This window comes from Procambarus clarkii, chromosome 26 (assembly GCF_040958095.1).
Source record: "Procambarus clarkii isolate CNS0578487 chromosome 26, FALCON_Pclarkii_2.0, whole genome shotgun sequence".
Classification (NCBI taxonomy): Eukaryota; Metazoa; Arthropoda; class Malacostraca; order Decapoda; family Cambaridae; genus Procambarus; species Procambarus clarkii.
The window spans coordinates 15,789,563-15,814,793 of NC_091175.1; the positions used below are offsets into that span (position 1 = coordinate 15,789,563).

The 25,231-nt window shown below is 43.2% G+C and overlaps 1 protein-coding gene across 1 annotated transcript; it reads right to left on the reverse strand.

Moving 5' to 3' along the window:
* Positions 1–4,537: 4,537 nt before the first annotated feature.
* LOC123756819 (proteasome assembly chaperone 2) lies at positions 4,538–20,177 on the reverse strand. The gene is made up of 7 exons (XM_045740189.2): positions 19,999–20,177; positions 18,583–18,654; positions 16,774–16,923; positions 9,684–9,862; positions 8,892–8,993; positions 6,829–6,934; positions 4,538–4,755 (listed from the first exon to the last, which is right to left on the reverse strand). Exons 1-7 carry the CDS (start codon positions 20,059–20,061, stop codon positions 4,678–4,680), a joined length of 750 nt encoding a protein of 249 aa, XP_045596145.2. The 5' UTR covers positions 20,062–20,177; the 3' UTR covers positions 4,538–4,677.
* Positions 20,178–25,231: the final 5,054 nt, after the last annotated feature.

The window sequence follows — 25,231 nt, forward strand, 5'->3', positions numbered from 1 at the left end:
GGCTATGGCGAGCCTGTAGTGCCTTAGTTTCTCCGCGATCTTGTACTTAATTGTTTTGCCACCTTACATATCTCTGATTGAACCATGGTTCCTCCTTTAAGACCGAGACAAACTTGTCTACTGCTTCTTGACACTTCAGGGTGATGTAATCCATCATGTCTTATGCAGCTTTTTCTCTCGAGTCTGTTACTATAGTAACAAGAGGCTGAAAACACGAGTCATAAATAAGATTAAAACCTAAACATAAATGGCGCTGAAAACTTCACGTATTAATACAACCGATTTCTAAATGTAGATGCCGCTGAGAACATTGCAATATTCAATATTTATAAACAATATCAGCAATATTTAATTTGAATTGAACTATCATGCATTGTTCAAATTCAAACCATAGATCCAGAACTTTTACGACTTTAGAACTTTTACGACTAATGTCTTAATCATTATGACAATCTGTATATCGGAAGGCAGACAGATTGTCTGATAGCAGATTATTGCTGAGTGATGATAGGCTTGAGGTAATTTGCAGTGTTTGAACCCCTTGCACAGATACCGTATGTAAGATAGGGATAGATTAGCACATAGTATAATGAGAGGAGGAATGCCGTGAAAGTAGGCTACATATGGTGAGTAGGTCAATGTAAGTCGAATGTTTATGTATAAACTGACTGCCTTCCCCCCCTCCCCTGACACAATAAATTATATAATTATTATTATTATTATTATAAGTTGTGTTGTACACAACTGTACTCACCTAGTTGTGCTTGCGGGGGATGAGCTTTGGCTCTTTGGTCCCGCGACCAAAGGTTGCAACATATACAAACTGTGTGCACAAGGTTACACAGTTACATAGCCGATTTATTACAAAATATGGACATTAAAAGGGAATAAGGGGAAGTTTGTTTTCTAGAGGCTGTAGATTTCTTCAAACTCCTCAAACGCAGGGCAGGAACTGAGGATGCAGCATGCATTCCCCTTCTGGACTGCCACACTGAGGCACTGGAAAAGAAAGCTTGCCGCTCTAGGATATCTTGCTGTTTCGATAAGCCTGGAACCAAGGTCCTTAAGAAACCTCTTTACACTACTTCTTACACTAAAACTGGTCAAATTTGTTAAATCTTTCTTTCTTTGGACATAATTGCTGAAATCCAATGAAGCCAAATATCTTAACCTTTGCACCAACCCTCCGTCACTATGTGATGGAGTGCGAAAAGATACGTGAATTTAGAGACAATTCTATAACCAATGTTCCAGCGATGTGTCAATATTTCATTCAAAATGATCTGCTACCAGAAATTTTAGCCAAATATCCCCAGTTTGCTAACTGTAGGTAGTAACTAAGTGATTGTAACCTATCCACCGCTGCCCACTGGATGGGGGGCGGTGTGCAGGACAAACATATAAATTTTGACACTAGCTCTCCACATATGTCAGTTGCTTAATTTAGAACCTGTACTTGAGGTCGATCTCGAACCAATTGTTGATGTGACGACTTATATTGAATTTTGTAACTAGCTCATCAAGATTGTAACTTGCTTAGCTCAATGAATTGTGGGGTTCAGTCCCTGAGCCCATTATGTGCCTCTGTAACCCTTTCCACTACCGCCCACAAAATGGGTATGGGGTGCATAATAAATGAACTAAACTAGCATCAACAAGGGTTTTATTTGCTCCTTGCAGATGTTTATCTATCATATTTAATATATCTTTGAAAACTGAATACTGTAACTCTCAAATGTTTTACCAACAACTGTTTTTAGGAGTTTCATTTTAAAAACTCACTAAGAATATTAAATAGTTCCATGAATCTTATTAAACAAGTGATGTTCTTTTTATCACTCAATGTCTTACCTCTGTCTTAAATGGTCAGCATTTTTATCTTCACAATATTATTTGAAAAGACGCTAATTTTTGGCATTAATTTCGATGTCGATTCATTTGATAACTGAATTCAAAATAGCTTACTTATGTAGGCAGGTATATTACTACTGCAAATTAATTTCTTCTTTAAAGTGAGAACAGCTGAAAATCAGTACAAAGACACAAAGGACACAGTTCTTTATCCCAAAGATGAGACAAAATGCCAACTAGCGCTAGTTGTTCGCAAAAGCTCCTTTTAAGCTAATTGAGATTATTTTTTATGCTCTTAATTTGGCATTTTATTCTATGACCTACTTGGGTCCCCCATCTTAAGAACTGGCTGTCATTTTTAGGCCAAATGACTTTTTTTTTACATTATGTTGCGACAATATTTATCAAACCTTGTTTTCGTAATTTAAAAGTATGTAAGTTGTTTGATCCAACCCCAACCCACATACACTAAATGATGTTGTTAATAATGAACTAAAAAAAGTCCACTTATGGATGTCAACCAACAAACTAACACTTAATTAACATAGAAAAGACCTACTACATCCTATTTGGAAGCAAATCTACAAATGCAATTCAGCTTCAGATAGACAATGTAAACATTAGCAAAAAAAATGATGGAAAGTTTCTTGGCATATTCCTAGACAAGAGACAACTTCAGTACCCACATACAACACATAACTAAGAAAGTCTCTAAAACAGTTGGTATACTCTCCAAAATCAGATATTATGTACCTAACTCTGCTCTCATCTCTATATTATGCACTAATCTATCCCTATCTCAACTATGGTATCTGTGCATGGGGTTCAACCACTGCAAACCACCTCAAGTCCATCATCACCCAGCAAAAATCTGCTATCAGAATACTGTAATATCAAATTCTGCTTTCAGACAACACACAGCCCCCTTGTTTAACTCCCTAAACATGCTAAACATAATCTCACTCCATAAATTCTCTTGTGTCAACTACATTTACAAAACCCTGTTCTTAAATGCAAATCCTTGTCTGAAACTCTTCCTGGACAGATGTAATAGGACCCCATTATCACCACACCAGAAATAAATATCTCTTTGATATCCCCAGAGTTAAACTTAATCTGTGTAAACACTATGCAAATAAAGGGACCCAGTTTATGGAACTCACTCCCTACTGAATTGAAAAGCTGTCCAACTTTTACACCATTCAAAATCAATACTAAAAAGTACCTAATTTCATCTTCATAGTTTTTCACTTTTTGCCTTAAAACTACACTGTATCTATTGCTACCCAATCTCCCAACCTTTATGTTCCCAATTTGAACATCTTTACCATTGTGATCATTGCTGTCTTATATGTGCTGTCAATCTGCTGTATGGTGTTTATAAATCTTGTTTATCTGTATCTTTTGCTACCCAGTCTTCCAATCTTTATGTACCCAATCTGAACATCTTTACCATTGTGATCATTGCTGTCTTATATGTGCTGTCAATCTGCTGTATGGTGTCTATTAATCTTGTTTAAATTACTAATCAAGCTGTCAATGTAATCAATCAGAGCTTTAATATAACAATGTGCTTTAATATACTTACTAAGCTCTCTCATCTCATTTTTCTCTTGCAATGTATCTTTATCATTTATTAATTCTGATAGAAATTACCTACTTAAAATTATCTGCTAGAATTAAATTACGGACCTGTCCGAAATGCTGCGCGTACTAGTGGCTTTACAAGAATGTAAATACTGTACTATCCAATGTATTCTCACAAACCCAATGTACCTTCTTGTATATAAATAAATAAATTAGTGAATATTGGGGAAAACGGCCATACATACACCCCATAATCTTATAATAGCTGCACTGTGGGGTGGGCGCCCCACATGGGAAAACACTGCCTACGAACTCTTGCTGATCTACCTGCAACTTCAACAAAATACTACAAATTCTTTCATACACACATTTGCTAGGCCCTAGCACCAAACTGCTACTCCTACATTCACTAGCAGCCTTTCTCCAACCCAGAATTTATCAGCCAATTTGGTTACATAGTTTTCCCAGCTTGGCACCTTGTTTTAATACATAGCCACTTATTTGGAAGTCAAACAATAATTTTTAACTAATCTCAGTTTTCCACATACAAGCACATCACATTTGCTACTACAAATACAGTAACTGTAAAATGGAAGAAATGTTGAGATACAGGCAACATAGCTTTGGATATTGCTGGAGCAGAAACTAAAGCTACTTGGCATTGGAGATTTTCTGCCCTTGAAAATAACAAGTAATCAAATAACCTAACCAATGCATGTGAAATGAAAGTGAAGACATTTTTGAAGTTGGATCTGATGAAGACATCAGATCCAACCAGTCACACCTTGATAACGGTCCAGCAGAAAGGATTGAATCATATTTACTTTCATTCCATTTCATGTGTTGGCTGGGTTATTTGTTTTATTCAAGTTATTGTGATTCTCTGCATAAGTAGTCAAACCTTTCAGGTTGTCATCAACAACTGCTCCTCCAGTGAACATGCCATAGTGTGTGATGATATTCTGAAGATTATTCTAGAGGCATGGGCCCATGCCTTACAGGAAGTCACTGTTGCCCAAGAAAACTCTATTATGGTGGACAAGGGATGTCTAAGACAAAACAAACACACAGCAGTATGCTACAACATAAAAACACTTACTGTACTTTAATATTTATTATCATCTTTAACAAACAAAATGATGAAAGAGGCACTTATTAGAATACATCCTACATGATCTCTCATTGGTATATTTAGATCATCATATATAAAGTACCATCAAGTTAGAAAATTGCCAACTTTTAATATATGCTGTTAGGTGCTGCTCCTCCAAACATGTTTCTCCATGAAAACGGTGCTTTCCATGAAGGATCAGCAGTCTGAAAGAAAATGAAAAAATTTGTGATCATAGTCACACCATAAGAGCATGCTGTGGGTGATTACACTGTCATACTCAGATAAGATAAAGTATGTACAATGAAATCTGAGAAATATTGAAGCCATACAATGGGCTTGAACCCACATCCCTGAAAATATACGTTTAGTCCATCGTGGTCCATTCAGTGGTATGTATGCCTGTCGAGTTCAGGAATACAGCTTCAAGCCCGTCTTATGGCTTCAATAGTCTCTCGGAGAGAGTATGTTTTGGTACACAGTATTAGTAAAAGCTCCAAATTTGCTTCATATTACAAACAAGTGCCTAGTGTGAGGTACTTTAACAAATTTCACATATAAAATGATTCCGAAGGCTGCGTCAATAGTGTAGTAATTCAGTTAAATATTTTTTTTATATTTTATCACTTCTGAATCGAGTTAAAGAGTTAAAGGTAACTTGATTCATATTACTCGATGGTAAGGAACTGAATTAAGTTCCTTACCATACAGTAAATGGATTCTTCTCCATAATGTTGTAGACAGGAAGTTTGTGCTTAGACTTATTGTGATTCCCTAGGCCAACTGCTGACTTTTCAAGCAAACCAAAAATTAGTACAATTATAAGCCTACCTAAAATAATGGTAAAAGAGCCATGCAATGTCTGGCTGCCTGGTAAACGATGCAACAACTGAATGCGACAAAACTTGTACTGTATGTCAGTACCATACAGATTGCTTAGAAGTAGGTGGTTTGTTTCATTTTTTATTACCTAAGTAACTTAACATGTAGTAATTCTTTACTGCTCGGAATCAAACTTTGGGACATTTGGTTGCAAACTGTGCTACCCAATACCCCCAATACCATGCATTACCACAGGAGTGCTTAGAGTTGGTTTATATGTATTAAAAAAAGGCAGAATCACTAGAAGTGGTCAGAGTAAGTTTGCAAGAACAACTATAAAAACCGAGACAAGCATCTCCTTCGGTATCTCATGCAACATAATACAATACTGTACATATATAGGAAAGTGGCCGAGAAGATGATGGAGAGTGACCAGTCTGCTTGGACTCTTATGTTCCTGTAAACATTGTTGGTGCCTCTCATTTCCTCCATGGGAGTTGTACATTTATAAAATATGCACATTAGCTTGTGACCTGCATTCACTTAACTCTTGTCTGGTGGATGTGAGAAACAAACAGTTCATACCTCTCAGGATGAAAGTGGACAAAACAAGAACAAGAAACTTATGGTTGTGCAGTGTAAGGAAGAAAAGGAGAAGATAAAAAAAAGGTATGGAAAAAGTATAGGGATACTGGTACAGAAGCAACTAAGGAACCAATTAAGATGTTACAAAAAAGTACCGTGTACCAGAATCAAAAGGGCAGCAGAGCAGCAATTTGAAAACAGTGACAAAAGCAAAGAACCAATCAAGCTGTTGCATATCTAGAATTATCTGAATTTACCTCAAGGTCACCATCATCAGTGGTTTTGATGGGGACAGGAAGTCAGCAGCTTGTCTAATGTCCTACTATTGTTCCCAAGTATTTTTTCCAGCTTTTAAACTGTAGTAACGTCTTGCCATTTATGGGTTCAGCTGATAGGCAATTCCACAGGGTTAACAAACCTATATGGGGGAAGGGGAAGCACCCGCTTTCTGTCCTACCTTTTGGCTTGTTGACCTTGAAGCTGTTGCCTCTTGTATGCATTACAGTGGAGCTTTTAAAGAAGTTGTCTCTCAATTCATATATAGTACTTCAACAACTTCAAAAAGTTTAAGAAAACTACAAGACCATATGATCAGCCTGCAGGGACAACGGAACCCCCCCTCCCCCTTTTTTTTTAACTAGAAATAGATTGGGCAGGGAACAAAGACCAGAATGAGGAACAAAATGTATGAAATAGAATGAGAATATATTTTCGATTAAGGCAACATCTGGGATGCTCTCGGACCCAGGTTCGAATCCTCGTCACGGCCCTTGTGGATTTGTTCATATTTTGATTTTTTGGGAAAGACATACATTATACAGCATAAAAAACTCACCACAAATAAAAAATAATAATGAATCAAGGGGCCTTACCTGCAAAAGTTTTTTCCAGGCATTGAGGAAGTTGACAAGGACAAAAGCATCATGTGTATTATCACCTTCATCGACAAACTTGAACAATGCTGCCACTGGGAGGTCACTGTTGACAATTAGATACATCAATAATCATTTATTATTTATTAGTTTTATGCAAGTGGGTACAGGAGTAGACAACTCCCGATTCCTATTAACAAGCTGAAAGGTTCCCCTTACCATAGCTAGTGGTAAGCCTTACCACACTAATTTTTCCCTGGAACACGACCCACCAATCAGTTGAACAGACCAGGTTGTTACCTGGTTGTTATCATTGCTGGGGTGAGCACTAGTGAATAGTCAAGGTTTGGCACCCAGTCAATCTTCCCTGGCTAGGACTGTAACGCAGACCAAATTGTTTGTGAGGTAATGGGCAAGTGTAAACCAATGAAAATGGATTCTATACATTCATGCTTTACTAGAGGAAGTACCTAGCTGCACCCAGGTCTCTCTTCCCCCCCATCCCCATATCTCTTTCCCTATCCCCCACCTCTCCACCTTTCTCCCCAAACATCCCCTTTCTCATCTACTGTTCCCCATCTCTTCCAAGATTTCCCCTGTCCATCTTTCTCCCCGGCCAATCTCTTACCCATCTCCACCCATCTCTCCTCTACCTACCTACCTTCAAATATCAGCTCTCTACCCATATCAGAAAATATTACACACTCAATGCATGCAGTTACATTTTTGCACAAATATGCAGAGTTAAGCTGAATTCTGATAACATGTTACGAGATTACTGCACCCACCAGAACTGCCAAGAGGTTAATCATGCATGAAAATGTATATAGTTATATATATAGTGTGCACAATTGTATTAAATTAAATAGCTATGTTTTAGTGTTCTAAGCAAATAATATAGTGTGCATCTTATTGACACTTAAGAGATTTAAGCATTCCAATGTTTCATACATTTTAATCTATAAATTTCACAAAAAGACACACTATAGAATATTATTACAGACAAAAATAAAAAAATAAAAGAAAAATTAAATTAGAAAATTGAAACAAATACAGTATGTCAAAATATCTTCATGGCAACTCTTTCCCCACAGCCGGTCTGAGGCAGCCACTCAGGGGCAAATGCTCAATGAAATTACGTGAATCATCACGTGGTCGCGAGATTTCCAGACTTCACAATGGCCAAAGTCAGTCATATAATTACCCTCCTCCACCCAGTGAGCAGGGAATACATTTAACAACATTAGAATTTTTTTTTTTTTTTAATTTCTTTCCTTGCACACTGGGAGGGGGGGGGGGGGGATATTATCTATAATACTGAGGCACACTGCGGGGGATTAAACATTTGCGTATTCAGATACTGACATGTAAAATGTATATAGGAAAAGTATAGTTACAGTGATGGGGAACAACAGGGAAAGAGGGAGAGCGAGCGAGTGTGAGATGTAGGGAACTATAAGGAGAAAGTGCCAAGCCATTATGACTATATAGCACTTGGAAGGGGGTCAGGATAAGGATTTAGGTTGGGACGGAGGGAAAGGAATGGTGCCCAACCACTTGGACAGTCAGAGATTGAACGCCAACCTGCATGAAGCGAGATCATCATTCTACTGTCCAGCTGAAGTGTGTGCGAGAGTGTGATTGTGTGGAGAGATAGGAAGGGTGTATTTTGGGAGAGATTGGGAGGGTTGGCATGGGGAGAGGCAGAAGGTGTGTATGAAGAAAATCTGGGTGCATGTGACAGCAAGCTAGGCACTGCCGGGTACCCAATCTAGTCGAAAATATTGTCCTCGAGTCATACTGGTAATGAATGTAGAATGAGATTACACAATTGAAGAAGTTGAAATCCTCATTTTATAACAATACATGACCAAAAATGAAAATATAAATTAATGCAAATTTACCAAAATTGGCCTACAATTACAAACATGCAATGATATTTTGATTCATGAGGATACAGAGCTTAGATTGTGAAACCCAAAAGTAAAACTAGCGTACAATAAATTTGAACAAATTACCTGTAAGAAATAAAAACTGCAAATTCTGAACAAGTCATGACTCACCAAGTCTCCATAAATTGCTTGACAAATCCTGCTCCAGACAAGAAACGGTGCTTGTTCCCAAACTCATCTACCCGTTCCTCCAACTCTGACGCACCAACTGATCTGCAAGACAATCATTTTACACATAAATAAAAATGACAGAAATAGAAGATTTGAACTGCACTTGTAATTTTTATTTAGCATTGATGATGATGTTACTGAACTATATCAGTAAGGAGGTAGGAATAATAGTACAGGTTTGAAGCCTGGCAATGGAATTACTATTTGTTTTTTAATTTTTTTAATTCTTATTTTTCCAAAATGTGCCCAAGTGAGCACATCTTTAAAATACTGTATAGATGATTTTTCTCTGTGGGTGTGTTCCATCCCTGATAGTCCAAGTAGTTGGGCAGTTTCTTAACCACACCCTCATATCTCTATGTACTATTTAGTCAAATTGGTTGAGCATTTTTTGCTGATGAACATTCTCTCTCCTAAAGAGACACGAAACCTCTTGGGCTTATTGAGGTCACTAGGCCAACTACCGACATTTCCCAGGATACAACTTACAACGGTTTCCCAACTTTCAGGTACTGTACCTATTTACTGCCAAATAAACAAAGGAGTCGGGTGAAAGGGAATGTGCTCTATCATTTCTGTCCTGCTGTGGAAATCAAACCTGGAATCTCTCAGTTGCAACCTGACATCACTAACCACTGTGCTACATGACCTTTACTATAACTTTTATAATTCAATTTAATATACTGTAAAGTACTGTACAGTGTCCAAAGAATCCAAGCTTTTAGTACTAACTTGAGCAGTTCCACATCATTCTGTGGTACTTTAGAGGTGAGGTATCGAAGCTGCGATCCTGTGAGTTGATTGTTTTCCCACCGCTCATAAGCATTGCACGATGCCAGCAACACTATATCCTGGATCCCTGCCGATTTACACCAGGCTGACAGCTCAGATAAAAATTTCGGTCGCTCACCCTGAAAATGATAAGTTTGTTATCAAATTAATCAGCTTTATTGGGAAAACATTACACAACCATACAAGCAATAGATTGTTGAACAGAAATGACAATGAAAGGAAGTAGTGGATAAAAAACCAGCGTTGAATGTAATGAAACCCCATTTTCTGGGCGAGTCCCGGAGGCTCCCCAGAGCTTACTAGCTTACTAGGCTGATATGCTAATGTCAGACTTTGGCATCAGTCATGTGTATGGAGTTCTTATGGGCCTACCGGGGACCACGAGCCAGAACCTGGCCCCACTCTAGAGGCAAGGGGAGCAATGGCCTATAGAAACCTCCGTGTAATTGGAAGCATTCTATGTCTGCCATCGACCGGGTTAGGCACCCAGAAAGGTAGGCGTCCCAAAACAAACAAAATTTTCTGGTGAAAATTGCAACCAAAAGCCAAACGAGTGGATAGAACTCCCCAACAAAAAACAAGCAAACTAGTATGACATCATTCGTCGTCGCGCCGCTGTCTGCGCAGCCCCCCCCCCTCCCCGGAAGGGGCAGCCCCAGACCTACCACGCCAGCGATCCACACCCCAGTTCCGAGGCTGGATGTCAAAAACACGCGAAAAAACTGCCGACCGGAGGGAGGGAGGGATGCCGGGGAGTCTCCGGGACTCACCCAGAAAATGGCATTTCATTACATTCAACACTGGTTTTCTGGGGGAAGCCTCTATGGCTCCCAGGAGCTAACTACCCACAGAGGAAAGAATAGGGACTTACCCGGGAGGCGGTTGCTGCTCACTCCTCAACCCGAAGTCGAGACAACTGGCTGCATCCGCCGACCCAAAGCGACACAGGCCCGACTGGGCCCAGGAACGTTTACAAGATAATGAGCAGCCTGGACCCTGTTCGACTGCCAAAATCCCTGCACCCGAATGTCAGCCCAGGACATATTGCCAAAGATGGCGGTAAGAGCCGCGAACTTGCAGACGTCATGGGCACGAGGATAGACCGCAGGCTGGCTAGCCTTAATAACCCTGCGGACGACCTGGGAGACCCACACCCTCGAACAGGGAAGAAGGGAAACCGGATCAACCCAAAGCGCATCCACGGTCACAGAAGCCGTGGCGCACAAATAACGGCGGAGAGCCGCAACCGGACACAAAACATGATGCACCCCCGGCCGAACCAACCAAGCATCAACAACCCAAGGGCCCCTCCGGAACGCAGCAGTCTCATTCTTCGCCAGAAAAGAAGAAGGCTGCAGACGAACAAAACGGTCACCCCGACCGAAGGAGCAGAAACCTCAGCGCCGGAGGAGAGCATGAAGCTCACCCACCCGACCCCCAGAGGCCAATGCCAACAGGAAAAAGAGCCTTCGAAAAACAATTCGGAACCGAAGGGGCCACAACAAAACGAGGAGAAGAAAGAAAAGAGAGCACTCTGTCCAAAGACTAGGACGGCTCAGGCGGCGCATGAGCAGGCTGGAGGTGAAACAACGCCTGAGACAGCTTGCAAAACGATGCAGACGTGACATCAATACCAAAAGCAAGCTGAAGCGGCTCCGCCAGCGGCGCAAGATACAAGGCAACAGTGTTAGGCATAAGAAGACGGTCCTGTAACAACCAAGAGAGAAAGGACAATACCCTAACAGAAAGCGAAGTACAATGACGAAGACATAAGAATAACTGGAAGGACCGCCAGGAAACTTCATACTGCCACCGAGACGAAACCCGCAGGTGGGACACTAATAGGGAAGCCACCTGATTACCATAGAGGTGATGATAAACTCGTGTAAAATAAACCATACGTAAAGACTCGAGAAGATCGAACCAGCCACGTGACATACCAGGCCGAAAAACCTCCAGGTTCGGACACCGAGCAAGCAGCGCCTGAAACCACGGCTGGGCCGGCCACCAAGGGGCCAAGAGGACAACAAAGTCTCAAACAAAGTCTTTGGTAAGTCTCAAAGCGAGTCAGGACCTGGAGCAACAGCTTAACCGGGGGAAAGGAGGTACAGGAACCCCCCACCTCGACCAGTCCTGCCGAAAGGCGTCGACCCCATCGGCCTTGCAGTCAGGAAAGGGCGCCACATACAGGGAAAAGCGCCGTGACAACGCCGACACGAAGAGGTCCACCTCGGGGCTTTCGAACGTCTGGCAAAGCCAACGGAAGGAGTCGGTGTCGACAGTCCATTCTGTGGAGAAGGGGAACGAAATGAGACAGGCCGTTGGCCAAGACGTTGGACACACCCTGCACATGAACTGCCAGGAGAGCCAAACCCTGAGAACTCAGTAGACGAGTCATCCGAAGCGACCAGCGCCAAAGAGCCAAGGACCGCATCGAACCCCCCTGGTTGAGACAATGAACCACCGGGGAGCAGTCCGAATGGAGCTGGATCGTCGATCCGCGGGCGACTCGAATCCTCCGAAGAGCAAACCACACTGCCGCGAACTCCTGCACAATGCTATGGGCTCGACGGAAGGACAGACCCCACAGACCCTAGCCGGCCTGGTGAGCACTGGTCACAAAGTTCAAACCGAGAGACGATGCGTCCGAGAACACATCGAGCGAGGGCTTGGGTAGGCTCCACGGCACTGAACCCCGAAAAACCCGAAGAGGAAGCCGGTGACGCAGCAACCGACACAAAGCCCCCGGGGCTTTGCGCCCCAGCGATTGCGAGACCCAGACCCAGCGATTGCGAGAGAGGCAGAAGGGACGTCCCTGAAAGAACCAGAACAGCCGACGAAGCCAAACCCGACCCGGAGGGTAGACCAGCATCGCGAAGTTCAGGCTCTCTCCCAGACCCTCGAGCAACCGCCGGGTGACCCAGGAGCCCCCCCAGAAACAGGCACAAGCGGGACCGCAGCCGCAGAAGAGACTCCGGAGGAAGAGACAAGGAAGCACTCTGAGTCACACACAAGGCCCAGCCTGGTCCGAACCTGGGAGGTAACCAGATGGGACTTCCTTCAGTTCACCAAGGACCCGAACTCGGCGAGCTGAGAAAGAACTAGATCCCCGACTAGCAGACAAGCGGACCGGCTGGGAGCCCAAACCAGCCAGTCATCGAGGTAGGCCAACACCCGAACACCTAACAGACGCAGACGAGTCACCATGACCCGCGTGAGGTGCGTGAAAACGCGAGGTGCCAGGTTCAAACCAAATGGAAGACAACAAAAGCGGTAAGCATGAAGCCCCACAACAAAACCGAGCCAGTCCCTGAACCCTGGATGAATCGGGACGTGCTAATAAGCGTCCCAGAGGTTTAGGGACACCATCCAAGCACCCGGCTCCAACAAGAGCCGAACCTGGGACAGCGTGGTCATCCGAAAGGAGGGGCAATGAATCCAGGGGTTCAGACGAGACAAGTCCAGAATGAACTGCAGGTCCGCGCAAACGGGACTGGAAACAGACGGAAAACCCATCTGAGGGGCATTGTTGTTTCAACCACGCTCTAGCAAACCCACTCCAAGATGACCTGACAGAGCGCAGGGAAAGAAGCCTGCCCCGCCAGCCCTGAACCCCCCACAGGGGGAGGGGCCACCCAACGCCACCGGAGGCTGTGCGAAACGCCCCAAAATGCCCACAAATCGTGGGACCAGGCGTGAGCGAATGGCGCAAGCCTCGCCCCTATTGCCCCGTCAATGGGGCGAACCGCGAAAGGGCCGGCGCCCCTTACGAGACCCAGAACCTCGCACAGAACGAACACCGCGCCGACCAAACTAAGGCGGGTCCGAAGGAGGCGCCAAACCCGAACTGGACACCAGTGGCCTACCACGACGAGAGGAATCTCGAGCCTTGGCACGACCCTTCCGGGAAGGCCCACCACGGGACCCCCGGAGAACCAGCAAGTCCGACATAGGACGGCAAGACGCCGAATAAACTGCGGCCTGAATAAACTGCGCAACGGCTGAAGCCTCAAACAAGAGAGGGCAAAATGGGAACGAAAACCTAAGAGCCAAGGCCCAAGTGGATTCCACAGAGGAGGCAAGCACCGTCTGCCGACACACGAGCCGGGAGGCATAAAACAGAGCCACCGCATCCCGCAAGATCAGCACGAAAAACTTCAGCATGGCAGCTGACGAGCGAGCTGCCGAGGCCAAGGTGCCAGACCCTGGAACAACCCCAAGCACCCCCACATCCTCCGTGAACCCGTCAGAAGACAGCTCCAGGAGGGAAAATTAGCGCAAGGCCGCAACCAAAAGACCCCGAGGGTGCAAGTCCTCTGCCACCTGCGCCTCCGAAAGGAGGGGAACCTGCACATGGAGCTGAACGGCACCAACATCCCGGGAAAGGGCAGGAGCAAACAAGCACTCATTGAGGTGCTCAAGGTTGCCCACCAGGAAAACCTGAAGCACCGTCGAAGCCTCCCGCCACTCAAGCGTGCGGGAACGGCAGAAGGAGTGCCAAGCCTCCAAGGCAAAGACAGGACAGTCCGCCAGCCAGGACGACTCTGGAAACTTCGTACTGGAGCCAGAAAGGGAACGAAGTCCCAAACCTGAAAACCGAGGGATCCATTACCGAGGCATAATCCGGGTCACACAGGAGGTTGCCGCAAGGGCCGCCTGCACCGCAGCAGGTTGGATGCGATAAGCCGAAAACCTCCGGAAAGATGGAACCGAAGCCCCCGGGGGAACACGGAATCAAACCAGGGGAGGGGCAGACACCAAATCCACCTCATACGCAGAGGGGGAAAAAGAAAACCCACACTCTTTGCAACAGTAAGCCCCGCTCGGAGGGTATAAAAACCCAGGCGGGGTCCAGCGGGGCCCAAGGCCCCCAAGTCAGCCCCCTCCCCAGCCCCAGGGTCCTCTCCAGTAGGACTCGGGGTCGAGTCCTCCCCCCAAGCACCGACCCCACTAGACAAGGCCGGCGCAGCCGTAGGAACTGGATAGAATGAGGCCCACTGGTCAGACCCAGAGGCTTCGGGCGGGGGAGGAGACTTGAGTGCCTCTGTCGCCACACCAGAAGGGGCATACCCCGAGGCTGCCCGAGTCTCAAGACCAACTAACCCCTGCCCCGACTCCGAAACCCTCAGACGCTTCGGGGCAGGAAGCAGGGAAGGGGGACCAGAACAAACAACAGGAGTGGAAGGACCAGGAGGTGTGGACTGAACCAGGGTCGAAGCGACCCCCACCCCCAAGTCCGGGTCCCTATAAGCAAAACGGGGCAGCTGCAGGCATCCGGATGAACAACCAACCTAGCGCGTTGCAACAACCGAAACCTAGAATGCAACGCCCGTGCAGCCTGTGCCCAAAGATCATCATCCATAGACTGGGTAAATTGAGTCATCAGCAAGCAACAATACTCACAGGACTCAGGGTTGAAAGTGTCACCAACTCAACAGGCTGCATGTCGGAGGCAAAAACGGAGAGGGTCGCCCTGAGACAAGGGGACCGAACAACCCTCAAACTCGCACAAAGCGAGGGGGTACCCCGGGATCACATCCATCGGACCCACGCGTCCCCTAGGGGATTCCCAGGGTCCTGAGCGTTTACTTGAAGAGAACTCGTGCTCAGGTAAACCCAGGCAGGGTACTGCTAACCGGCGCCCAAAACAACCAAACAAACTATCTAAAGCTGAACCCCAGGAACGTGTACACTCACGGGGACCAAGCAGGGGGCACCAAGTATCAGGGTGAGGCCAAACACCAGTGGCAATTAGGACAGAACCCCCCACCAAGGCAAAAAGAAAAAGAAAAACAAAACCCCGCAAGAGGATAACGTACCCCAAGGAACAGAGCTGGCCGCAGTGATAGGTGACAACTAGCTGCACAGCACCCTGCCCCCCTACCAGTGCGAAAACTGCCTCTTACCCTAAGGTTAACTAGGGAAGACAAAACCCCCAAGTACCCAAAGATCGGCCGAGAAACTGAGCAGAATGGACACACAGAGGCAGACCCCAAGGAACTTGTGGAAGGTAACCCCAAGCTCCTAGGACAGTACTTACAAGGCACCTAGGGAAGGGAATCCTAGGCGCATGCAGCCTGAGTACTGAGGAATAACTCCTGGCTGTCGTTCCCCTGGAGAACAGCAGCCACACACAAGGCACAGCGCCACAGAAAGACTGGAGCCAGAACACACAACTGAGCCGATAGCATCAGCCTCAAGAACTGGGGTGTGGATCGCCGGCGCGGTAGGTCTGGGGCTGCCCCTTCCCCCTCCCGGGGAGGGGGGGGGCAGCGCAGACAGCGGCGCGACGACGAATGACGTCATACTAGTTTGCTCGTTTTTTGTTGGGGAGTTCTATCCACTCGTTCGGCTTTTGGTTGCAATTTTCACCAGAATAGGGGTTTGTTTTGGGACACCTACCTTTCTGGGTGCCTAACCCGGTCGATGGCAGACATAGAATGCTTCCAATTACACGGAGGTTTCTATAGGCCATTGCTCCCCTTGCCTCTCTAGAGGGGGCCAGGTTCTGGCTCGTGGTCTCTGGTAGGCCTGTAAGAACTCCTTACACATGACTGATGCCAAAGTCTGACATTAGCATATCAGTCTAGTAAGCTAGTAAGCTCCGGAGAGCCGTAGGGGCTCCCCCCAGAAATAACCTATGTTTTCCAAAATATTTGAATTAGTCAAGATATTAAATAAAAAAATAATAAATTATTGTGAACTTGGAGGTAGTACATTATATAAAAGTACAAAAATTTAGCCAACAAATGAAGTAACTGCTGCTCAAACTCCACTCAATACTGTATACCTCAACATGAAGGATTGAAAATCTGGGGAACTTTTACCCACTCTTGATCCAGTGACCTAATGTAAAAGCATTTTAATCACATTCTGTTGCATAAACTTTTGAGTTATCCTTGTATTATGAAGATAGTAGACAAAGATACAAAGCTTATTTAATTAAGGTAGTCTTGTTGCAGGCTGACCATCTCAGATGCTGATCCCTCCTGTCATATTTACAAAGCAGCTCATTAGCAGTAAAATTTACCTTGATTAAGGGGGCTCTGATTTGCATGATCACCAGAGGCAGCTCATGTACAAGGTGAAGGTCTGCACTTGTGACAACATCATTGCTGTTTGGATCATATGGATCACCTCCAACAAGTGGATAAATGGCAGGATGGTGTATTAAACCAATCTGGAAAATATTCTTAATTAACATGGTGATACTGCAGATAAACTAAAAAAATTCTGTCAATATGTAACTACCTAGCCTCTCCTTCTTGAGAGCATATAGCAAGGAATGTGAGCATTATATCACATTACAATTTTTCACTGGTTTACACATAAACCTACACTTTACACAATCTTTATGATGTGTAGCACTCCTTGTGTGTTTAAGAGTATTTTTGTGCTGTAAACAGGTCTTTGCACATGACTATATCCAATTTCTTCACTACGTACAGATACTTCTGCCTTCTTTTTCTTATGTTCAAACTTGCCTTGATAACCATTCTTGTTTTATTTGAAACAAAAGCTGAATAAATACTATATAGAGAATCTTTTAGGATATACTTTACTGCAGAGTTTTTTACAACTCAAGGTGTGGGAGAAGGTCTTGTGAAGATATTTGATATTAATGACTATACTGTACTGTATATATATACTATACAGTACAACCTTGATTCAATGAACTACAGTACAGTATATAGGGCCAACCTCAATTCGTTGCAGTGAGGGATTCATTGCAACCGGAGGTGCCTCAAGGATGCATTTCCTGCACCTTATGGGCTGATTTCACTAAGCAGAATTTAAATTTGATCCTATAATATAATAGACAACTACCAAATGAACATGTCTGAAATTTTTTTTAATCACATCTAGCATATTTCTTACATTCCCAGCCTCAAAACTTGTCTTCAAAAGATAGCAGGGCCATCTAAGTGAATGAAAACCTTGCAAACTCAAGAATAAAAACAAACTATAGAATTTGATTTTAAATATCCTCAATAACTTTCCCAAGGCTCCAGCTGTTTCTTGTAGTGCTGAGTCCATCTACAAAAATCCTCAAAAACTGTGATTGAAGCCATATTAATATCGTCACCACTCGTACCTTAATATTTCCAACACTCTAAAGGCTGATTTCAATGAGAGAAATTGTAATTTAAACCTGTCAATTGAAGGGCAATAACCAAAAGAGTCTGTCTGTAAAATATTTAACCACGTCTAGCATATTTTCCTCATGCCCAAGCCTCAAAATCAAATTTTCAAAGGAAAGAGGGTCCATATTTTACTGAACACAAACATCTGCAATTGGAAAATAAAAAAGGAAGAACCAAAGAATTTACTTTTAAATATGCTCAGTGGCTTTCCCAAGCCCCAACTCAACTATTTCTTGTAAAGTTGCCTCCAACTATGGATTCAGTCCCAACACCCTAAGCAAATCCACATATCCACAGCTTCAGCCAACTCTGGTTTGTCGAATCAGGTGAGTAAATCTGGCATAGAAAGTGTGTTCCAACAGAAGATTCACCGAATCAAGGTTTGTTGAATCGAGATTCCAACATGTTTTACCTCAATATACATACATACATATACATGGTTGCGAGTTCAAATCACTCCATTGCCTCAAAATGATTTTCATTGACATATCATGCCATTGTAATTTCACTGCGATACATATTTATTATAGACACCCCCCCCCTATATGCATATATACTTCTCTTAAAAATAATTGAAAGAAATATATGTAACAAAACTTAATGAACCTTTAATTGAATAAACCCAAGTACAAAATATTGAAAGAGCATCAAATTTCACTTGTCCTTAAACACAAATAGTTCTTACAAGAGCATACCTTCTCTGTGGATAAATTGGTGATGAGGATGTCCACTGCCAGCTGCCCTACATTGCCCACACTTACTGAAGGCTGAAATTATATACAATATAATAAACAAAAACAAATAATAATCAAATTATTATACAATACTTAAAATGTAATAAGTGCTGAGGGCTATTAGCACTGGCAATTTACAATGCTAGTCAGAAATTTTATGTTTAACCATAAGTTAAGCAGTACCAGTCAGTTACGAACCGAATGTACAACAAAATGCACTCTCCGTAGCACATTGGTAAGACACTTGCGTCACACTTCATGAGCAATTTGACCTGGGTTCGTATCCTGGCTGGGAAGGATCGACTAGGCACAAATCCTTACCTGTACACCTCTGTTCACCTAGCAGTGAATTGGTACCTGGTTGTTAAACGATTTGGTGGGTTATATTCCATGGAAAATTAAGATTAAGGACCTGCCCGAAACGCTGTGCATGTTAGTGGCTTTGCAAGAATGTAAGAACTCTTGTATATACAGCATACACAAAAAATATTTTAAATACTAAATAAATTATACATTTTTTTTTATCACAAAATGCCTTCTGATGGGAGTATGGTCATATTGTACAAAAAAACAAATATAAGCTTGTTCTCAAATTGTCAAAACATATATAAATCATTGTGTCAGGGGAGAGACAACCAGTGCATATATATATACATATACATGTTAGGCTTATATTGAGGTCCCCCTATCCCTCCCAAGGTCGAATTCCTGACCTTTTCCAGGATGCAACCCCACAACAAGCTGACTAACTCCCATGTACCTACTTACTGCTAGGTGAACCGGGCCATTATGTGATAGGAATGTGCAAAACCATTTCTGTCCTGCCCAGGACGTATTGGCCAAGGTTCGGATGCATTAGGCTCGGTTAGAAAGGGTTGGACAAGTTTAAAAATCCATTGGCAAACAGTCTGGTTTACTCTACCCCCAAGTTTGAGGAGCTGTTCACTTGAGACAGTTAAGGAAGTCCCAGCTGTGTCTGGGTACAAGTGACCCAGGATGAACAACCCAGCGGGTTTTCTTCCTATTGGGGAGTGTTGTACATGCTGCTATGGCGGTATGTCCACTCACAAGATGAGTGACGCTGCCCAATAAACTCGCCCCTCGGGGCAAAATTTAAACAAATTAAAAATCTAACCCCCCCCTGGCCTGCGATTTAATAATCCTAGACTGTAAGTGGATATAATACTAAACTGGAATTCCTACAAATTTCATGAACTCTGCAAGGGACTATTGTTGTGAATTTATAGAAATATAAATGAATTAACATTACTATATATAACACTGTTCTTCCTGTCGAACCAAAGGAACCAAAACAGAGATAACCAGCACTGGGTGATACAAGATTCATAGAAAAGACCTTATAATGACGTAACTAACCATAATTAACGTGTAGCCAGTAAGACTTCGATCAAGTTTCTTGTCGTGAGGTATAAAGATCATCGTGGCAGTGTTTTTAGGGCAGCGTGAGAGAGGTTTCTCACCCCCGTGAGTGACAAGTTTGTTTTGGTCGGGTGTTGTGGGGACGACAGTGAGGGTCTGGTCGCTTCGTACACATCCTGAAAAAACAAAATCAAATCAAAATCTAAATCAAAATGTTTATTCAGGTAAAAGTACATACATAGAAGAGGAGTTACAAATATAATGTTGGATTTATAGATAGAGCTAGTACATACAATACCTAAAGCCACTAATACGCACAGCGTTTCAGGCAAACCACTCATAATCAGACATAACCACTTCAATATCCTTCAAAAGCCAATTCAATAATCTTATTTCCATTTTTATATTTATATACAATGTGCATTGGGGTTGTGAGAGTACATAGCATTGGTGTTCTTACATTCTTGGAGTCACTAACACGCAATATTCATGTATAGTTAAGTTAGTTTACATAAGTTTACAGTGAGTTAGTTACCTAAGAGCCATAATAACATTACGTAAATATATATTTATGAGAATACAATTTAAAGAAAAAATAAACCAATCATTGAATAAATTGATATATATAAAAGCTCGCACCATCAATCAACATATTCTAGAAATAAAAATAAAAACAGAGTCGAGTTCGTGGAAAGAGGAAGAGAGTGGTAGACATAAAGCAGAACTGACAGTCTTCGAGGCTTGGAGATGCTCTCGAAAAATACAATTCGGCGATTTAGACTATGGACGGTGTTTGTTTAATTGTATGTGATAGTGAGGATTGATCTCAAGCTTCTAACCTTTGGTAGATCAGCGAGTAGCCTATCAAACCTTATATTGGGCTATGTTTTGTATACATTTGAATTCGTTAATGTGGTTTGATTCCACAACCTCTTCGCCCGAGATGGTTCACGTACTCTCTCGATCTCACGTAACTCATCGTGAGGGGAGTAATACAGTCACTCTCTTTGCCATATTCTGGAGCTTAGCTGATTCTTTCTCCTTATCCTAATTTCCCCTCGTCTCTCCTCGTTCGTTTCCCCCTCGTCCTGATCCTTCTCTCTCTGTGTCCCCTCGGCCTGGTCTCTCTCTCTCTCTCTGTCTCCCTCTTCCTGGTCCTTCCCTGTGTCCTTTCATCTGGTGTCACCCCTTGTGTCCCTTCGACCCAGTGTTCCTCCATATGACTTCCCTCCATATTCAGGTGTACAGAAGAGCTGGTGTACATTTAGTACAGTGTTTACGTCGCACTTGTGATGGCTAACAGACCTCAATTAGGCCCATATTAATAAGGTTTCTCACTATAAAGATCTGTCACGTTAGGAGCGAGAGGAACCTCATTCAATTAAGGAGAGGGAACTTTTAATGCTTCATGTTTCCGATTTGAGGCCCTTTGTTGTTGAAACAAAAGGAACCTCATTCTACAACGAAGCTGTTGAAACAATTATGAAGTATTTATATATATATTTTTGATCTAGTTACTGGTGCGAGTTGGTAATGAAATTAGTTTCTTGTGTGACAGTTGGTATGAGCAACACACCGCAGTCAAATTGCAAGTGGCACGACACTGGCCAATAATACTTAAAGAGTTGTGTTTTGTGTTTTAACGCAGTATATGTCTGCTTGAATGACTACCTGCCATCCTGCCTGCTTGTCTGTCGGCTTGCCTGCTTGTCTGTCGTCCTACCTGCTTGCCTGATGGCCTGCCTGCTTGCCTGACGGCCTGCCTGCTTGCCTGACGGCCTGTCTGCTTGCCTGACGGCCTGCCTGCTTGCCTGACGGCCTGCCTGCTTGCCTCTCGGCCTGCCTGCGTACTTTTCTGTCTGCTTGTCTGATCTCTGTCCTTCTCAACATCCTGTAGCTGCTCCTCCCTCACGCCGCTGTTCCTCTGTCATCCCCTTCACCGTCCGCTCCCTCACCCTAGGCTCCTCTTAACCCCTTGCTCTCACCCCACAACACCCAGTGGGCATCTCTCACCCTTTTGCCATGCACTTCTCTCACCCCCAGCCACCAGCTCCCCCACAACCCCCCCCCTACCCACAACTCTGGCCTGGTTCTTCCACTCACCATCCCCTCAGCTGCCTGTTTCCCCTCTCATCATTCATTCTCGCCCTCTCTCTCTCCCCTTTAAGCCCTTACTCCACCACACTCCTGACTCCCTCCTCCTCTCAATACCGCTCTTCCTGATCCTCTCACTTCTTTATTCTTCTCATCACGGGTTTTCCTCCACCTCCCTTGACCCTTTTCCATCCTTGTCCCTCTCCACCATGTCCTTCCTCCACCCATGTTCTCCACCCTCTTACCCGTCCACCTTACTCCGTGTACCTGATCCCTTACCACTGTTTGCTATGTCAAATAAGAACTATGAAAAGCTCCACACATCCCTAAAAGCAAATCGATGTTAAACGTTCATACATAGAAGCTACAAAATTGTATAAAAACTACTGGTTGTATTCCCACTAATGGCCCCTCCAGCAACTGCACAGTCGGGACATTATAAATGGTGATAATTAATTCCTGCTGCTACACCATTCGTCAGAATAACAGCTGATTAATAGCGTAGGGAGAGTGGAGACTCAGCGCATACTCACCTAGTTGTGCTTGCAGGGAATGAACTAGAGCTCTTGGGTCCAACCTGTGTGTGTGTGTTTACTATTAACTACATGTGTGTTCAACTATCTGTGTTCATCTCAGGTGTCTACAGCATTGTGCCTCAGCTCTTGGACCCTTTTCCGCCTCCGGTTGTCATTGATGCTACGACTCTGGTCCCATACCTACCTCCTAACATACCTGCGTTAGAAGATGTCTATACATGCTTGTGACTCTCTTTTGTTCCTTGCTTCCCTCTGTATCTTCTCTTCCCGTTATTATTCATTGTAAACATTTTCTTTTGTCTATGTTGTATCTTATATAACCAACTGTATGAATTCCTGCTTCCTCATACCCTTAATCACTAGACCTACTAGAATCACTGACAGTACTGCCACGGCTCTTGATCACATCTGGACCAACATAACCTCTCCGCTTACTTCAGGGATAATCATCGATAGCACTATAGACCATTACCCCACATTTCTCCTAACCAACATTAACAAACCACCTCTAGAGACAAGGGAGATAAGGTTTAGGCTGCACAATGAAACTGCTATAGGCAATTTTATAGCTGCTGCTGCTGATATCAACTGGGAATCCAAATTAGGGAACATAGGGGACATCAACCTACCAGTGCAATCATTTCTTCAAAAAACTTTCAGCCTTTGTAACACCCACTGTCCTATGCTAACGAAACAAGTCACAACTAAAAGGCTAAACAATCCTTAGCTTACAAAGGGGATACTTAAATCCATTAATAAAAAACATGACCTTGAGAAGAAGTATAGGTTAGGAATCGTCTCCAAAGAATTACTCATCACTGCTATCTAAAATAATTAGGAGAGCCAAAATTAAATACTACGAAGATAAATTTACCTTCACAAAGGGCAACATTAAGAAAACATGGAGCACAATTTCACAAATATTGGGATCAAAGACGATTATAAATAACAAACCAATACTCCTGTCAAATAACGATGGTCTGCTTTCAGCCTCTGATAGTGCTTTTGAGTTCAATAGGTTCTTCTCTTCCATTGGGTCATCCCTTGCAAATGATATTCCATCTTCCAGTACTAATATTCAGGACTATCTTACAGGTAACTATCCACAGTCTCTGTACCTAATGCCTACTAATTCCACTGATGTTACTGACATAATCCTTTCCCTTAAAACCAAGTCTAGTGCCCTTGAGGAGATACCAACTCTTATTTACAAAAAAGCCTCCAGATCTTTAGCTCCTGCCATTGCATTGCTCTTCAACAAGTCACTTGAACTCCAAACCTTTCCAGATATTCTAAAAAAAAAAAAAACGAGAGTAACCCCTGTCCACAAATGTGGTGATCCACCTGATGTTAACAACTTCAGACCTATATCAATTCTGCCAAACTTGTCAAAAATATTCGAAAAACTAATCTACAAGCAGCTTTACTTTTATCTAGCCAAACTCAATATACTTAGCTCTTGTCAATATGGCTTCAGACCCCAAAAAAGCACTAAACATGCACTTATTAGTATGATTAACTTGATACATGCAGCTCTTGATAAAAATGAGTTCCCTGTTGGGTTATTTGTGGACCTGCGTAAGGCTTTTGACACTATCACCCACCAAAACCTTCTTCTTAAATTACAGCATTATGGAGTCAGAGGTGCAATACCTTACTGACAGGCTCCAGTATGTTTCTGTGAATAAGTCAATTTCTCCCACCCTACCTATTAACATTGGTGTTCCCCAGGGCAGCATACTTGGCCCTCTCCTCTTTCTCATCTACATTAATGACCTTCCAAATGCCTCCCAACATCTCAAACCAATTCTATTTGCTGAAGACACAACCTTCATTTACTCCAGTCCTGATCCCCTTGCTCTAAATGTCACAGTGAATACTGAGCTAAATAAAGTCCATCTTTGGGTAACTGCCAACAAACTCACCCTCAATATTGACAAAACTTTCTATATTTTGTTTGGCAATAAATCCTCAAATCAAATAAATCTCAGGATAAACAATACCCAAATTTGTAACAAAATAGATGGCAAATTCCTTCGCGTTCTCATTGACCGCAAGCTGAATTTCCAGGGACACATTCTAAATATATCAAAAAAAGTTTCAAAAACAGGTTGGCATTCTTTCTAAGATCAGATATTATGTACTTCGCCCTGCCCTGGTGACACTCTATTACTCTCTCATCTATCCTTATCTCAACTATGGTATTTGTGCTTGGGGTTCTACTACCCAAAATCATTTACGTTCTCTAATTACTCAACACAAAGCTGATATTAGGACAATATCTAACTCTGGCCCCAGACATCACTCTGTACCCTTACTCAAATCTCTGAATATGTTAGATATTAAGTCCCTGCACATCCTCTCGTGTGTATTTTATATATATAAAACGCTGAACTGTAATGTCAATCCTGACCTTAAAAGCTTCCTAGAAGGTTGTAACAGATCCCATGAGCACCACACCAGAAATAAATACTTATTTGATATTCCAAGAGTACGACTTAATCAAACTAGAAATGCTTTACAAATCAAGGGACCTAGAATGTGGAATGACCTTCCCAATCATGTTAAAGACTGTACTTCTCCCAACCAGTTTAAGATAA